General features: G+C 42.4%; 1 protein-coding gene across 1 annotated transcript in view; it reads left to right on the top strand.

Moving 5' to 3' along the window:
- The window catches only part of LOC133050536 (low-density lipoprotein receptor-related protein 1B-like), a 29,362-nt gene extending 12,251 nt beyond the window's left edge, over positions 1 to 17,111 (top strand). Inside the window, exons 11-26 of the mRNA XM_061134783.1 lie at positions 58 to 293; positions 1,983 to 2,112; positions 2,312 to 2,496; positions 3,303 to 3,489; positions 4,060 to 4,278; positions 4,673 to 4,856; positions 5,856 to 6,057; positions 6,146 to 6,310; positions 6,488 to 6,688; positions 7,550 to 8,099; positions 8,500 to 8,625; positions 9,710 to 9,820; positions 11,813 to 12,049; positions 14,123 to 14,591; positions 16,499 to 16,607; positions 17,056 to 17,111. Of these exons, the coding sequence (XP_060990766.1) occupies positions 58 to 293; positions 1,983 to 2,112; positions 2,312 to 2,496; positions 3,303 to 3,489; positions 4,060 to 4,278; positions 4,673 to 4,856; positions 5,856 to 6,057; positions 6,146 to 6,310; positions 6,488 to 6,688; positions 7,550 to 8,099; positions 8,500 to 8,625; positions 9,710 to 9,820; positions 11,813 to 12,049; positions 14,123 to 14,591; positions 16,499 to 16,607; positions 17,056 to 17,085 (3,341 nt within the window). The 3' untranslated portion in view covers positions 17,086 to 17,111. The remainder of the gene's footprint in view (positions 1 to 57; positions 294 to 1,982; positions 2,113 to 2,311; positions 2,497 to 3,302; positions 3,490 to 4,059; positions 4,279 to 4,672; positions 4,857 to 5,855; positions 6,058 to 6,145; positions 6,311 to 6,487; positions 6,689 to 7,549; positions 8,100 to 8,499; positions 8,626 to 9,709; positions 9,821 to 11,812; positions 12,050 to 14,122; positions 14,592 to 16,498; positions 16,608 to 17,055) is intronic.
- The last annotated feature ends 667 nt before the right edge of the window (positions 17,112 to 17,778 follow it).

Genomic DNA, 17,778 nt, shown 5'->3' with positions numbered 1-17,778 from the left:
CATCAGATTGCTTCTTCTCCATCTGGCTGAGTTGTTACCTAAAGCTTTGTTTTTCAGTTCATGAAAAATGCAGCCCATCTGAATTTAAATGTGAGAATGGCCAATGTGTATCTTCTTCTCTGCGTTGCGATGGGAACCGGGATTGCCTGGACCACTCGGATGAAGAGGGCTGTCCTGCCTGGCCCCTGCCATGCCCATCAGGGGAGGTGAAGTGCCCGAGGAGCGGGGAGTGTGTGTTGGCAGAGTGGATATGTGACCATGACTTAGACTGCAAAGATGGAACTGACGAGAAGGTAGCCCACTCTTCGTTCAAAAAAAAAAAAAACACAGTAGACTTCTAATCACAACAGTAACATGTACTTCCTCACTAGAAAACTTGGGGAAATGTACAAACAGAGGTCTCCCACAATCTCTGCCCAGAAAGCCACTTGTAACTGCATCAAAGTCTCCAAAGTGTTAAGATCCTCTGGTTGAACGTCAAACTTGTAAGATCTTTATTGGAGGAGCTTTGCAAATGTTAGGTCTTGATGGTCATAGTTTGAATGTCTCGTTTAGAGAGATGCTTTGAAGCTCTGCCTAACCAGTTCCCATGACATACACCGTTGCTTCTGCATTGTGCGAGATGCAGCCCAATTTTGAACCTATTGCTCACATTTGACCTTAAGAAAGCAGCTCTGCTGTGATGTTCTGTTTTCTCATCAATAGAATGGGTAGTGTCTGCTGGGCTGAAACTGTATCTCAAGGTGCTGCTGTATCATAGGGGCACAGATCTGAAATATCCTTCTCCCTGCACCAGTTCTGAGAATCCCAGTCAGAATAGGTACAAATGCTGGAGTGTGCGTTAGAAATGGTGGGAATTCAAAGAAGAGTTTCTAGAGCAGATTCTTTTGCTTATGCTTTTCAAAAATTTTTTTATTTTTAATTGGAGGATGATTGCTTTACAATGTTGTGTTGGTTTCTGCCATATATCAATGTGAATCAGTCATGGGTTATTTTTTTATATAGTTTTTTCTTAATATATATATTTTATTGAAGTATGGTTGACTTACAATGTTTCAGATGCAAAGCAAGGTGATTCAGTTATACATATACCCATATATTATTTTTGAGATTATTTTCCATTATAGGTCATTACAAGATACTGACTACAGTTCCCTGTGCTATATAGTTAATCTTTGTTGCTTGTTGCATATCTGTTTTTTCCATTAGAAATACAGCATTCTATTCATATTAAGTCAAACACGTGGAATCAAAATGTCATGAATTTTTTAGTTAGGCAAAAATTCATAAGTTTTCTAAAATACATACATATACATATAAAATGGCTCAGACAGTAAAGAATCTGCCTGCAATGCAGAAGAGTCAAATTCGATCCCTGGGTCAGGAAGATCCCCTGGAGATGGAAATGGCAACCCACTCCAGTATTCTTGGCCTGGAAAATTCCATGGACAGAGGAGCCTGGCGGGCTACAGTCCATGGGGTCACAAAGAGTCAGACACAACCAGACTGAGCAACCAGCACTTTCACTTTTATACATACTACATATATATATGTATACAAAAGCTTTTCTACTATGCTTGATAAAGTCTTGAGAAAGAATGTTTAAAAAGAAAGAGAAAAGAGAAATTGAAAAACATAAACTAAATGAAATGGGGCCATTGAATATGAAATAGAAAAAGTGAAACAAACTAGGTACACGATCATCATATTGTATCTAGTTGTTTTTAAACAAGCGGTAGGTTAAATGAATTAAGACTTCCTGGCTGGTCAGTTTACAGAATAAGGCATCTCCTTCCCACTTTCCCATCCACGTTGGTATCACCCACAATTCCTCGGCTAAACTCCAGCTGAGGAAGGCGTTGCTTATCACCCACATCTCTGGCCTCGCTGCAGAGGGGACCTGAGGGTTCTCTCATAACCCACGCCCCTTCCTGGGCTCTGAACCTGGGTGCTGCTGACGGAGTCGCTCACTGTCTCCTCAGGACTGTGACCCCAAGGAGCTGCGCTGTGGCTCCAGGCAGTGGCCGTGTGCCAGCGGGGAGCAGTGCGTGCCCGAGCCCTGGCGCTGTGATGGGCAGCCTGACTGTGGGGACCGCAGCGACGAGACGGGATGTAAGCGCAGGGCGCGGAGGCGGGCGGCCTCCGAGGGGCGCGGCTGCGGGGGGACCCAGCTCACTGGGCAAATGCTGCGGGGCCCGAAATCCATCCCTCTGCCGGGATGGAGGTGTCTGGATTGTAGGCGAGAGAGCCTTGCTGTGGGAGGGGTGTGTGGCGGAGGGTTTGACTCTAAAGGCGGAAGGTCGTTCTCCAGGCCCCCCGGAGAAGTGCGGGAGCTCCGAGTTCCAGTGTCAGCCCTCCGCCTGCCTGGACCTCAGCCTGGTGTGTGACGGGAAGCCGGACTGTGCCGATGGCGCCGACGAGGGCGGGCAGTGCTCGTCGTCCGCCTGCCGCCAGGGACAGTGTTTCCACGCCTGCTACCCGTCCCCCCACGGACCTGTGAGTGCTTTCTGCTTCTGTGCTCCGGCTGCTGGGAGACGCGGTGTGGGGCGAGGCGGTCACCCTCAGCCGGGCTGCCTGCTCCCCACGCCGGGTCTTCCACGGCGGAGCTGCCCGGAGCCCTCCTCCCACGTCCCCGTGCTGGAGGCTTTCTGCCGAGTCCTGTCTAGTCCCTTTCCCCTCTCCCATCTTCTGGAACCCTGCCCCCCCCCCCCCCCAGCTCCAGAAAGTCCCCTACTGCGACATTCACGGTGAGGCAGTAGGTTTGGGGGGATTTGTCCCAAGAGTCAGGTAACTCCCCGCCATGCCGCAGCTCAGGAAACGAAGTACCTGCCTGTGAGGAAGTCCTTTCTGTGTGAGTATTTAGAATATGACTTGCCCTTCAGTCAAGAACTGTCCGTGTTCTGGTCTGGCATTATTGGTTGGCTGAACATGGTGAACTTGATTCTGACAGGCAAGGGGAAGAAAACCATGCTGATGTCTGGTCCTGTTGGCAGACAACCAGTTCAGTGAAGTCTAGGGGTCTCTTCACTTACAGATTCTGATGGGGTCCTAGGTGGCTTGGGCTGAAATGGACAACTTTGTTAACTTAGGACCCCTGGGGGTGGCAAGGGTGTGGGGTGAGTGGAGGAGATGGCAGGAGATGGAGAGAGTGACTGCATTCAGAATGAAGTTGGTTCAAAGCACAGTTTGAGTTGCTGACATGGAGCATATCGCCATGTGCTTTTTATATCAAGGCTGAGGTCTTTTTTATCAACTGTGTACCTTGCCTTTAGAAAGTCTTCATGTTTTCCAACCTCTGTCAGGTATGTGCTTGTGAGCGAGGCTTTGAGCTGAAAAGCAGTGGCCAGATCTGCGAGGATGTGGATGAATGCCAGAGGCTGGGTGGTCACCCTTGCAGTCAGAACTGTGTCAACACTAAAGGCTCCTACACCTGCACCTGTCATCCTGGCTACTCACTGGAGCCTGATGGCCATACCTGTAAAGCAACAGGTAAATGGAGCTGGGAATATCTCAACTGTAGGTTGAGAGCTTGAGGTCCTAGGACATCCAGGAATACCAATGCAAATCTCTTTCTCAGGCCTTAAGTGTTCCTGCCTGCTTTATTTGTCTTCAGAACAAGACAAGCACAGTTCCAAAGCCTCCTGTTTATACTTTGTATTTTATACCTTGAATTTGAGTCTGAAAGTATCTACAAATAAGGCATTATTATAACAAACCCATAAATTAAACCTCTGTAACCATGGGTCAGCCTTACCTGAAGTTCAAATAAATATCTAAAGACCAGACAAGACCTTCTTTCCTGTCCACCTAACACCAAATATTTACTTATAAATGTGGTTTTCAATTTAGGCTAATTATGCCTTAATTCTAAGTGTCTTCAAACCATGTTTTAGCTTAACCATTACATCAAGGGAAGAACTACTTAGATGCCAGTGAGCTGGTACCACAGCCCTGTCAATGAGAAAGCAAAAACTACTTTGTCCTCTGATTCCTTAGCCAGTGTTGGGCTCACCATTCAAACTCCTTAAGACCATGTTGAAAGCAGTTCTTTTTTGACAGGTACTGAACCAGTCCTGCTTGTGGCAATCCAGTTTAAGCTACTCCTCTATGGGATGCGGAGCTTGAAAGAAGATATTCTGGCAACTACAGACAAGAACCTGATTATTTTCTCTATTGACTATGACTTGGTGGATCAGAAAGTCTTCTGGACTGATCTCGGGGCTCAAAGTATTCAGTGGATAAGCATGGACATGAAGAAGAAAGGGACTATGGTGAAAGGTTTGTCCCCTTATAAGAGGCTCTCATCTTGCCCTTACTAATTACACATAGCATGAAAGATAGGATGAGTGGCCATGAACTTTCTAAACATTGGTTTATATCTCCTTAACTACAAGTGGTCAAGTCTTGCTATCATCAATAGTTAGCTAGAAATGAGAAGTTGCCATCTCTGTTGATACAGAGTCAGTCAAACTATCAGCCAGTGACCATTACTCATAATGGTCATCTTGTTCTGCAAATAGTATTTTGGAGCATTTAAAAGACTGCTCTGATAGAGATGCATATATCAGTTGGAAAATGAACTAACGTGGCATGCAAGTCTGAGGCCTGTGAACTTCAACGTTCTGAAAAGCTGTAATTTAAGTACACATGATGAATAGCTTCCTCTCCTCAGGGATAAAGGCAGACTGCATAGCGGTTGACTGGATCGGGAGGAATCTCTATTGGACAGATGGGACAGCTGGTCAGATTTTGGCAATTCAGTTGACGGCAATTTGGAAAGGAAAATCTGAGTACACGGTTGTCCTGGACAATGATTTGAACCAACCACGGTCTTTGGCTTTAGATCCCCTAAATGGGTGAGTCCGGGTGTCACAATGCCTGGTCAAGTCTGTCAGGTTTGTTCCTCTTTAGTTCTCCTTTGGTTGTGTTCCCTCAACACAGAATGAGTGAATAGAAATCTTATTTGACTTGACTTTGGATCTTATGATGTGAGTCAACCATACACATAGTAGTTGTGAAAGCTCCTGCAAAAAGACCTTTATTTTAGAAAAGTGAGATGTAGGCTTGCTCACATGGTAGCCCACCTATACTTTCTTTGGCTAAAACAGAGGTACCTCTGAGTCGAGAATTTGTATGGCTTTAAAATGGCAGGAGGGGGAGAATGGAACTAGAGCTGGTGTTTAATTTATAGTGATATGACTTGGGGGTGGTGATGGGGGCAGAGGAGTTGGGTGTGGGGGTTGAGCTCTTCTGTCCAGAGCCCTTTCTCTCTGCAAAGGGCCAGGAGCTTAGAGGCAGCATTTCCTACTTGTCCAGGCAAAGCCCTAATTGGGATGGCCATGTGTGTATCAAATGTAAGAATAAGATAGAGCAAAACTCAGGATCCAGAGGTGACCTAGGTCAGATACCTTCCCTCTTTTTTTCTCATCTTTTCAATACCTCCAACCAGGAATCTGGTAACATGGTCCTCAGGAGACTGGCAGGAGTTTTCTGATGGATCTAATGGGTTATGACCAAGAATGTGATCTGAAGCACCCATTGCCCATGGAACTAGTGGACTTTCTAGCCCAGAAAAGACTGGCAGTTTCCCTGGATGTCTTCCAGGCTAGGGTCTAATGTATTTTTTAGACTTCTTATACAGTGGTCATAATAGATATTATATCCCTAAATAATGAACAATCACCATAAAATTTCAAAGAAAACCTTCTTTTACTACTTCACAAATTATGTTTAAGGCATAGACCAAGTTTGAAGGAAAGAAATAATTGGGCTGTAAATCAGGGTTTTGAGGAATGAACTGGTGTTATTTTCTGCGAGGTAATTCTTTATCTTAAAGCTGACTTTTATCCACATAGGCTAATGTACTGGTCTGAAATTGGAGGACAGCCTCAAATAGAACAAGCTGGAATGGATGGGAGCAGCAGAAAACTACTCCTCAGTCAAGGTCTTGGCTGGCCAACTAGCATAGTTCTCGACCAATTGAGTTGGAAGATATTCTGGTCTGATGACAAATTTCACTGCATTGGCTCTGCCAACCTAGATGGTACTGGTATTAGCGTAAGTGTTCTTTTGGTAATAGGCTTGTGTGAAATGTCGTGTGCCTTGTGTAAAACTCATCCCAGGAACCTCACCATCACCATTTTAGATGTTGCAGCTAACACAAATCAAGAGCCCCTTCTCAGTGGCTGTGTTCGAGGATGAAGTCTTCTGGTCTGAAATGAAGACGAGAACAGTACAACGCATGAAAAAGATGACTGGCAAGAACCGGGCTGTCCTCATCAAGCGTTTGGAACAGCCTTACGGACTAAAGGTCTATAGTCGATGCTTCAGAATATCCTCTGATCCTCCCTGGGAAGGCTATGTATATGAGCTGCCCAAGGACAAACTGCAGGGACTTCCATCTATAGTGATTGAAAGGCAGGGTTGAGTTACTTGCTGTTTTTAAGGATGCAACAACATGTAGTGACATCTAGGTGTTTTCTTCCAGGTAATGCATGAAGTGCTACAGCCCAGGTCTTCAAATCCTTGTCTGGATACTGGATGTTCTCACTTGTGCCTTCTGAGCCCACAATCTAAGGGAAGCTGTCGCTGTCCAGCTGGACTCCTGCTTGCAGACGATGGTGTCAACTGTGTTCCCCTCAAGGAATCTGCGTTTCTGTTCCTTGGGTTGCCCACAGTTATCATGCAGGTATTATGCTATTCTGTCACATGCTTGGGCCACAGTCTATTTCAGACTTTGGGTAATTTGAATTCCTTGAATTTCTTCCCTTTGGAATATTCTTCAAATACAATTTAAATTTGAATATTCACTATGTATTGGGAGCTATGAATACCAAAAAAAAAAAAAAAAAAAGTAGCTATGAAATGAAGACCACTCATACTCAGATTCCTTAAGAAACACTTAGCACCTCAGAACATAGTGAGGCTAGGGATCTGACATAGTGTTTAACTCAGTCGAATTGTCCAGGCACCTAGCTGATGATGGAGAGTGATTCCAAATACAAGCAACTTGTCTGGGTTCTAGCCTGAGAGGTAAGTACATTTTGTGAGGACACTTTTCTTAAATCATAGGAGGAGAAAAGGTACTAACAAGCAAGTCACCCCTAACTTCTCATATCCAGAGGACTTGATGACTTTGGCATTTTAAAATGACAAAGCAAATTTTGGGGTTGGAAGACCAACTTCAGTTTCAGTAAGATATTCAGACTGAAGTCTCATTTAAAGAGGAGGGCCTTTCATATATATAAGTGTATCAAATTCACACATTGTACAACTTAAACTTACGGAGTATTGTATGTCAGTTTTATCTCAGTAAAAATATTAAAAAAGTTAAGGGGGGAGGCCTTTCACAGAGGAGTAAATATTTCAAGCATATGAATTCAAGGAATTTTAAGGGCCTGAAACTCCAGGAAGGGAGAGAAATGCAATTTGCTTTTAGGCAATAGACTGTGTGAAAATCTGAATGTATGTGTCTGAACATGAATTCAAATTCAAGATGAAGAATTTGACAAGTCTCAACTGGTGTCATTCCATTAACTTTTCCCCACAGATCTATCTGAAAAATCTAGATGCTTCACGAGGACAAGCAACTTTACCAGGACATAGGATTCTTCCCTTTACCAATGTCAACCAGCTTGCATCAATGGACTACGTCGTCCAGGAGAAGGTGCTCTACCTGACAGAGTGGAATACGGGTGATATCTGGCTACTGAGGCTCAAAGACTCTGGAAAGCTCTCTTGGAGGAAAATCATATCCGTGGCGGGCACGGTGACTGACCTTGCTGTGGACTGGTTGAGTGGAAATGTATACTGGATTGGCAGTGAGAATGCTCACATCAACATAGCCTCCCCCGGAGGCCAGTACTCCACCGCCCTGCTCAGCGGAAGTCTCTACCGCCCGACCTCTGTCGTGCTCCACCCGCCGACTGCAGTCATGTGTTTTGTGGACCTGGGTCCCCAGGAGGATGGTAGGCATGGCTCCAGCATCGAATGCGCCTCCATGGACGGCAGCAGGAGGAAGGTGCTCTGGCGGAAACCCCAGGTCCCTGTGGGCCTGAGCTTTTCAGATGCAGGGACTCGTCTGTACTGGGCCGATCCTGGTGAGCAGTTATCTTCTCCACCCTAAGTGTGAGGGTGAGGGACCTTGGCCAGAGAAATAGTGATGGTTTCTGGTCTTCAGCTGTAACTTCAAATGGCTTTTAGGTCTGAGTTTACATTTTCTGCACCACTTTCTAAACAAATACAATCAGTCCCCATCCTGGGCAGCATATATTAGCCCAGAGAGTCATGCAGTTGCCTCTTGGTGAAGGGGCGAAATCAAGAACCTAACAAATATGCATGAGCAAATCTTTGTGTAGTACTCTTAGAATGAATAAGAACTAGTTTTCAGGAAATGCATGTATCCCTCTGGAGGGGAGGCAGGACAGGACATAAAGAGCCCCAGGATGGAGTACAGCTGTTTGGGCTCCAAACAGAAATTAACTGAAACTCTCCTTCTAGGGAGAGGACTCATAGAAAGTATTCAACAAGACGGCTCTAGATACAGAGTAGACCGCAGAGGAATTCAGGGCCTTAACCTGTTTACATATGGCCAAGGCATGATGTTCTGGACCACCGTCGATGATGGTAGGTCTTAATTCTACATCCGATTGTCTTTGTGAGCTGAATTTATGCCTGGATATCTAAAGTGAATGTGCTACTGCTTAGTACTGATCTTTGGCAGTGTGTTTCTTGCGGAGGAATAGCTAAGCAGTTTCCCTAATTTAACATGTATAAATGTCAACAGTGACTGTGTGATTTGAGGGAGCTTTTACTTATTTGGTTTTTCTTTAAATGTGAATGTGCTTTATCTCATTCTGCCTGAAATTTCTGGCTTTTGTAGGAGGCTCTTGGCTTTGGAGAACACCAGGGTATGGCACAGAGAGAACTGGGCCAGGAACTGGGACCAGGTGGCTTTGTCAGTTAGTAGCTATAACACCTTACCTGTAACATGAGGGAAGTGTACCTATCCCGATCGACTAAGTACACATGAAAGTATTAGGTGACTTCTAGAGCATTCTATACTTGCTGGATATTTCTAGTATTCAAAGAGATTGTCTAAACCACACTACTCTTTCTAGTATGTTATTTCTGACTAGAGTCTAGGTCTGGTAAAACTGGAAAAGGCTGTTTAAAGTAAATCTGTCTCTCTATATTTCCCAGTGCTGGTCCCTTGACCAGTTGGGCTGGCCTCATGAGAACTGCAAAAATAAGTTATCAGATCCTACCGCAAAGATGCTAAACTGTTAGGTATGTGGTGAGACCTTTGCCATTTAAGATCCCCTGGTGACTCTTGTTACAAATAAGCCATTTTTAGAAATGCTGTTCTGGAAGAATGCCTAAAATCATTACCCATCAATTGCTTGAGCCGAATTTTCATGTATCATATCCTACTTTTCTCTCTGTGTATGCAGATGTATATGAACGTGCTGGACATAAGTTCACTGGACTTTATTTTCGGCAAAAGCATAAAACTGCTTTTACTGATCTTTAAGTTTCTTCCCAGGAACTAGGTTTAGAAAAATGCATGTCTCTTCTGTAAAACTCTTGTTATTAAACTGGAGTTTTTGCAGATGAGTGACAGTTTTCATACTGAGCAGTGTTCTTTGCCCAGGAAATTGTAAGATAAATTTCACTTTTGTTAATGATTGTCCACTGCCTTTTGTTTTAGCCCAGATCAGTAAAGTTTGGTACAGCAAAGCAGAACTTTCAGAAAACCGGTGGTTCCAAGTAGACCAGAAGATTGTGGATTTAAAAGTTTATAGTAAACTTAGCCAACAGGGTAAGCAACCTTGCAGTGATTATAACAACACTGAAGTCTACTGAATTTCCCTATGAAGGAGTTGTTCCATCCTATAGTATCTCCTTGGAATATCTCTGTGTTTCCCATTAAAATATTTCTCTGACACATTCCTGTAGATCTATATAACTCTGTTATCTTCATGCAGTTATGTATGGTCTGCTTCTGTTAATAGCTAGTCCTGTTGCGTAGCTAGGAGACACATGGTGGTAAGGATATTGGGCTTGAGTTTGGTATATTTGGGTCCTATTTTAAGTTCTCTTATTGAAGACTGAATTACAGCTGTGATATAACTGAAATCCCCTTTCAGTTCTAGAGTGAAACTGGTCTTCATTCTACTCATTGTCACTTACATCTACTTTTGATGTTAACTTATCTTTCAAATATCAACTTGAGGGTGCTTGCATGTGTTTCTCCACCTTTCTTATAGACACAAATGCCTAACTGAGGGTCCCTGTCATTTCTGAAGTACACTTTATCTTCATTATATCCATAATCTATTCCAGAATTCCTGGAATATGTCAAGAGATAAAGCCTCACCAGAAGTCAAAGTTTGAGATAGAAGCCTTGGAGAACTATGGGAAGCTATACATGGCTGACTTAATCAGACTCTTGTCCCCCACTGTCCAACCCCCACCTCTTGCGCCCACCAATCTGTTCTCTGTATCTTTGACTCTTAGAGGGATGAGAGAGACCACAGCCTTCGAGTTCTCATCTAAAGAGAGCTTTATTTCTAAGGCCCTTCTAGTTAAGATCTTGGCTACATGATGTGAAGGGAAAGGAGAACTTACAGGAGATCTTCAATGAGCCAAGTTTACCTCAATTTTTCTTAAACTGCCCCTTTATATGAACTATTGGCTTGTTTTGTTTTGTGCATGTGTATGTTTATTGCAAATTTATTCACAATCACAAAAAACTGAAGACAATTAGGATGTTCCTAAATAAGTGAATGGATAAACAAGCTGTGGTATGAATGGACAGACAAGCTGTGGTACAAATGGAATATTAGCCAGCCACAAAAAAAGAAACAAGCTCTCAAACCAGGAAACATGGATTAAATTTAAGTGCATAATACAAAGTGAAAGAAGCCAGTCTGAAAAGGCTATATACTTATGTGACATTCTGGAATAGTGTAATTATAGACCCTGTAAAAAAAGATCAGTGTTTTCCAGGAAGGAGGGGGGGAAAGGGAAGTTGAATAGGTGAAGCACAGAGGATATTTTTAAGGCTTGCATTCTGTATGATTATGTAATTGTGGATACATTAAATTATGCATTTGTCAAAACCCATGGAACTTCACAGCACAAAGAGTAAACCTTAAGACATGCAAATTTTAAGAAATCATTTAGAAGGTCAGGGGATTCTAGGATGGAACACAAACTGTGACAAAACAATCTAATTGTTCTACAAATGTGTGAAATGACGTTACTGAAAAGATAGAAAAGGTGCTGAGCAAAGTAACTCTGGAAATGAGTGGAGTCTCTAACACTGAAGCAAAACAAACTGTACATAAGCCCTGTACTCTCATTGATAAATTTGTTTCCCACTGGGGTACAGACTAACAATTCTGATACCACTATATATGTTTACTGGAATTGAGCAATGAAGTAAATAGATAGCAGGTGATAGGAGACAGTTTTCTCACTATTGAGAATTTACAGATAAGCAAGCGAAGGAAGCTAGAATGATCCATATAGTAATAGATTAGAGTTGGAGACATCAATATAAACTCATGTTTAGCTTAATTACAGTTACAGATGTGAACTCCTGATATTCTAAAGCCATCCTTATCCATGAAGAAGAATCACCAATCACTTGGTTCTCAGTTGTCTAAAAGGAATTAAACTGAAAAGCCATCTACTCTGGGGAAAAAAAAAATGGGTCCTCTACCTGATGGTCTATTTGCAAAAAGTTTACAGAAGAGCCTTCTGAAATAGTCTAAATCAATATTTTTTTGGGGGTGGGGATCCACAGGTAGTAACCATTGCTCAAAAGACAACGGAGGATGTAGCCATATCTGTTTACCAAAGCCAGAAGGACAGACTTGTAAATGTCCCAGTGGGTACTACTTGGATGACATAAAGAAGTGCCTTGAAGCTGTCCGATGCTCTGCACCATCACAGTCCTGTAAGGATGGTCAGAAATGCATTTCCGCCACACAGGTTTGTGATGGTCATGCTGACTGTCTGGATGGATCTGATGAAATGGACTGTGAGTAACTCCTACCCAAGACCCACCATTGGTCACCTTGGTGATTTACCTTTAATAATATTTAATTCCACAGTGTTCCTCAAGATTTTATCCTTTAAACTGTTACTTCCTTCTCACTGTGTACTCCTTAAACTGAACAATATGAAACTAACTATGGGCAACTGTATATAGATTATGGGGACTCTTTGTAAAAACCTAATGTCCCCTCTATTCGATTTTAGAGTAGGCCATATGATAGTTCACTCCATGGGGCTCGACAGTGTATGTTGCCTGAAAGAGCACTCCTCCAACCCAGATCCGATTCAGCCCATGGAAACTGATCACAATAGCATCACCTGGAAAGTAAGAGGTTGGCAAACTAGTTGACTTCTCCTGGTTCCCCCTTTTGAATGTGGAAAGAGCATATTCTAGCTCAGAGTTATTAAGGAATTAAAGAGGACGTATAGAAAGCTGTCACATTATTATAACACTGTCAAGTTAATTCTTAAATGCTAGCTGTAGGAGGTTGTTATAGAAATATTGTTCCAAATCATGCCTTCATGGGAAGGTGTTTTCATGACCAGACAGATGAGTAATCATAATACCTAATTCTGCTAGAATCATCAGCTATAGCTCCTCTGGTATCTAAGTCCCCTTCACGGTAGAATCAAAGAGACAGTGGGCTTAGTCATAACCAGCAAAGGAAGAGATCCGAAAAGAAGCCTTACAGTGAAGAGTTCTCACTGACTTCTCAATGTAAATTCTTATTTCTGTAAAACCTGACTGGCTGGAAGGCTGTTTATTACCTCTAAACACTTCATCTTAAATGGGAAAGATAAGGGATTTTGATTCCCATCGTTGATTCTATTTTTCAGCAATTAAGGGTGCTTTTGTTGCTAGTCCTCTGTTGGCAATGACTCAAGGATGGGGGTAAATGAGTGAGAAATTTATCACCTTTACCACCTTGAGGTTAGGTTAGGTTTCCGGTTTAAAATCTAACCTAACCTTCTTTTGCCCTCCCATTCCTGATGTGCTGGGCCCAAGAGCTGACTCTGCTTCTTGATGATTTCACCCTGACTACATATAAAACTTTTTTGAGGGAAATGGTACTGGGTATATAAAATTAAGCTGAATTCCCTTGGATGTAACCTGCTATCAAGGACCCCAAATGCCCAGGATTGGAAATGCTCCTGTGAGGCCAGCTTAGGACAGAAGCAAGACGCATTTTTATTGCTAATTCTTCTCTTTTCACTCCTGGTACTTTGGTCTTCCATTTGAGGAGTAACACGTGTGTCAACAATGACAGAGAACATGGTGAAATGCCTTAAACATAAACTTAGCTCTTGGATTGCTCTTTGGATAGAACCCTGTTGTCTGCTCCCTGCTTTATGAGTGTCCCTCTCACACTGCCACCAAATTTGGTTCAATATTTGCAACTTGTACATCTTGCTAAACCTACAGTTTACTTGGACTCAAAAAAATGTGAAATATTTACAGATAAACTTAATCCTTATAGTCTAGATATATACTATTTTGATCTACTACACTCATCCTTATAGAGAGAAGACTTTTGAAACTGGTGGCATCTACCTTGGCTAAAATTCTGCATACCATCATTTGAAAATGGATTGGTATGATAGACTACACCAGTCCTGAAACCAAATATTTTAAGTGCCTTTAGATATGTATTTTTTAAATCAGCTTTTGATAGTTTTTTTTTTTTGTCAAAAGTATGGTGCTGTGCTGTACTTAGTCGCTTAGTCATGTCCAACTCTTTGCGACCCCGTGGACTGTAGCCTCTCAGGCCCCTCTGTCCATGGGGATTCTCCAGATAAGAATACTGAAGTGGATTGTCATGCCCTCCTCCAGGGGATCATCCCAACCCAGAGATCGAACCCAAGTCTCCTGCATTGCAGGTGGATTTTTTATCATCTGAGCCACCAGGGAAGCCCAAAGTAATGGTAGTGATTGTGATTTTAAAAATTCAAACTTATCCAGTTAAGTTCACTGGAATTCTTGTTCTTCTGAAATAGTTACTAATTGGCAATAACAAACCTGCATATACACTCGTACTCACACCTACTGTTTTTGCAGGTACCTCTCCAGATACAACCCATTCAACACCAACACCTAAAACGTCAGAGTCTGGAAAGAGACCAACACCAAAAGCTGTCCAACCGCTCCAGGGTGCCAGGTCCACCAAGACTAGATCTCCAGGTCCAGAAGGAATGAATTACCCTGTCAGAAAGATGCTAACCCCTCCGATTCCTGCTCTAGAGAGCAAGGCTCCAGAAACCAAGGAAGGAGGTCAGCCCAAGGATTCACACAGGGAAAAACTTCTGCTCTGTAGCAGCGATTTCTGCAATGGGAGGGGAATCTGTACGATGCAAGGAGAGCTGAGAAAATGCAACTGTCTGATGGGCTACAGCGGAGACTTCTGTGAAGAAGCAGCCCATGGACCTGCCCCTGGCCACATCACCCTCAGCCTAACCATAGCCCTACTGGTTGTTCTGGTCATTCTGGGAGCATTTGTATATTTCAGAAGAGAACACAAATTAAAGCGGTGAGCAGCCACTTTTGTCCTCGTGGGAGAATTTTATTCTAAAGGCAGTTTGTTAAATAAAACTAAAACAAGATTAATGAGATCAGAGGTATGAATCCACTGTAGAAATTTGTTCTCTGAGAAAAGATTTGTGCAATGAAGCAGCCCTATCTGTTAGATGACCTGGAAAAATCATAACTGGGACCATCTTTGTGTGAGACCTGTAGCAAACTGTAATGTAAGGGGCAGTCAGGGGCATAGTCTCAGGGATAAAGTGAGGAGAGTCCTCTCTAATGAGGAAGTGTGTGTGCATGCATGCTCAATCGTTAAGTTGTGTCTGACCCTTTGTGACCCCATGGACTGTAACCCACCAGTCTCCTCTGTCCATAGGATTTCCCAGACAAGAATACTGGAGTGGGTTGCCATTTCCTTCTCCAAGGGATCTTCCTTACCCAGGGATCAAACCTGTATCTCCTGCATTGGCAAGCAAGTTCTTTACCACTAGCGCCACCTGGGAAGCCCCCAGTGAGGCAGAGTCAGTGCCAATGACTGTTTGGAGGGAAAATTTCTTGGGTGTATTAGTTTGCTAGTGCTGCTATAACAAACACCCCCTAGTGGGTGTCTTAGACAACAGAAATTTATTTTCTCACAGTCCTGGAGCTGGAGGTCTGAAATCAATGTGTCAGTATGCTTGGCTTCTTCTGAGGCAGAGGGTTGCTTTTCTCCTTGGATTGTAGATACAGACTTCTCCTGTGTCTTCATGTAGTCTTCCCTCTGTACATGTTGATGCCCTAATCTCCTCTTCTTATAAGGACACTAGTCCTGTTGGATTAGGACCCCACCCTAATGACTTCCTTTTAACATAAATTACCACTTTGAGGACCCTATTCCTAAAATGGTCACATTTGGAGGTACTAGGGGTTAGACGTCAATATATGAATTTTAGGGGGACAAAACATAGCCCATGACAAGAAGTGTGATAAGCTCATAAGAGAGATTTAAGGCAAAAGCATAAAGTTTTATCTAAGAGCAAGAGTCACTGGATTAAAGAGACAAAAGAAACAAAAAAGAATGACCCAAATGATTAAGAATGATGACAAAATAAGCTTTAGGAAGATATAGTAACTGAAGGGAACTGATTAAACATATTGGGAAGGGATATTAAGCAGCCTATATATCAAGAAACACTGGGGCTTCCCTAGTGGCTCAGATGGTAAAGAATCAGCCAGCAATGCAGGCAACCCGGGTTCAATTCTGGGTCGGGAAGATCCCCTGGAGAAGGGAATGGCAACCCATTCTAGTAATCTTGCCTGGGAATCCCACGGACAGAAGAGGAGCCTGATGGGCTACAGTCCATGGAGTTGCACAGAGTCAGACTTTACTGAGTGACTAACACACAGTACCTGCAACAGTACAGAATACATATCAAGAAACATTATGGAGATAACTAAAACCCTTTAAAGTAACATCTCCTCTGGACAGCCATCACTTTACAGACTGGATAAAAGGCCAGGAGAAATGGTATATCTTTGCCTAAAGTAACATTGGTTAATGTTAAGATGAACTGAGGTGCTTCCTTTGTGCTTCTGACTGTCAATCGGGTCTATCTTCTACATTAACCTGCTTTCTTAACTCATCTATGTCCAGTTGCTACTTACCTGATTTCCAATTCTCACTGACTAATTCCCTAGTTTTCTCTCAACTGAGAAGATACATTTTGGAAGTTCAGTGATTGCCTAGTAACAAATCATAACTGACTCAAGTGTTGGCCATTCTAGGTCAGTTCTTTGTTATAGAGACAATAAAAACACAACCTCGTTCCCATAACAATAACTTTTCATAAGGGGACAAGTTAACGTCTTCGAACCATGCCCCATTCCCAGCTTCTACCTTAAGGAACAACTCTTTTGGCTTTTTCTGATTTCTAGAAACAGTACAGCATCATCAAGAAATTTGACCTGCCATAAAGAAAATGACCAAGAAGAGGAGAATCTAATGAATAGTGAGACTTTTGTCAATGAAGCTTATGATGAACAGGTATGTCTGGGAAGTGTCTTTGAGGAAAACAGGTGGTGAGATCCAGTCACAGAATGCCCTTACCAAAAACTCCTGGCAGAGTGAAAGTAGGCCATGTTAACTTATAGATCTTTTTCTTATTGGAAAATGATGTTATTATGTAGACCAAATGAATGCTCAGTAACTTTTTTAATTGCTGATTCTGTTTAGTCTCAAGTTGTTCACACCAAACTGAAACATACATGTAATCAAGAAATTCAGTTTTTGGTAGACTTCCAAAAGGGGCTCAATACTACTTGGGGTGAAGTGAGGTGTAATTAGGGTTAGTTAACATTACCCCTAAAATTTATGTCCCCCGCCCCTCAATCCTGCAATCTCTGCTCACTTCTGTGTAGCTCAACCATCTCCGTGTTTTTGCTTTGTTTTAATGTAACGCATATTCTCTAATTTCAAGTCTCTTTTCCTACAGGAATTGTTAACGTCTTTACAAACTGACTAACTTGACATAAGGAAGCTGAAACATCTCAATAAAAACTGTTTATATATTTCACTGTGTACTGTTTTAACTTCTGTAACAATTTGTGGTAAATGATAACTTCCTATTAAAATAACTGCTTTTTATTTTTTATTTTATTGTGGTTGATTTACAGTGTTGTGTTAATTTTTGCCTATGAAGCAAAGAGTTTAAGTTATACATTTATATACATTGTTTTTCATATTCTTTACCATTATATTTTGTCTTTTTTTTGTCTTTATATTTTGTCATTATATTCAGTTCCCTGTGCTATACAGTAGGGCCTTGTCTGTCCATTCTCTATATAATAGTTTGCATCTCCCAACCCCAAACTCCCAATCCACCCCTCTCCCTACCCACCCACCCCCACCTCGGCAACTACAAGTTTGTTCTCTATGTCTGTGAGTCTGTTTATGTTTTGTAGATAAGTTCATTTGTGTCATATTTTAGTTTCCCCATGTAAGTGATATCATATGGCATTTGTCTGTCTCCTTCTGACTTCACTTAGTATGATAATCTCTAGGTCCATCCATGTTGCTGAAAATATGGCATTATTTCATTTATTTCTTATGGCTAAGTAACATTCCATTGTTTGTATGTACCACATCTTCTTTATCCATTCACATGTTTAAGGACATTTAGATTGTTTCCATGTAGAGAGGGAGGAGCCAAGATGGC

Source organism: Dama dama, chromosome 32 (assembly GCF_033118175.1).
Source record: "Dama dama isolate Ldn47 chromosome 32, ASM3311817v1, whole genome shotgun sequence".
NCBI classification, from domain to species: domain Eukaryota; kingdom Metazoa; phylum Chordata; class Mammalia; order Artiodactyla; family Cervidae; genus Dama; species Dama dama.
The sequence above is the reverse complement of the archived record's forward strand: the minus strand, read 5'-3'. Positions and strand labels throughout refer to the sequence as shown.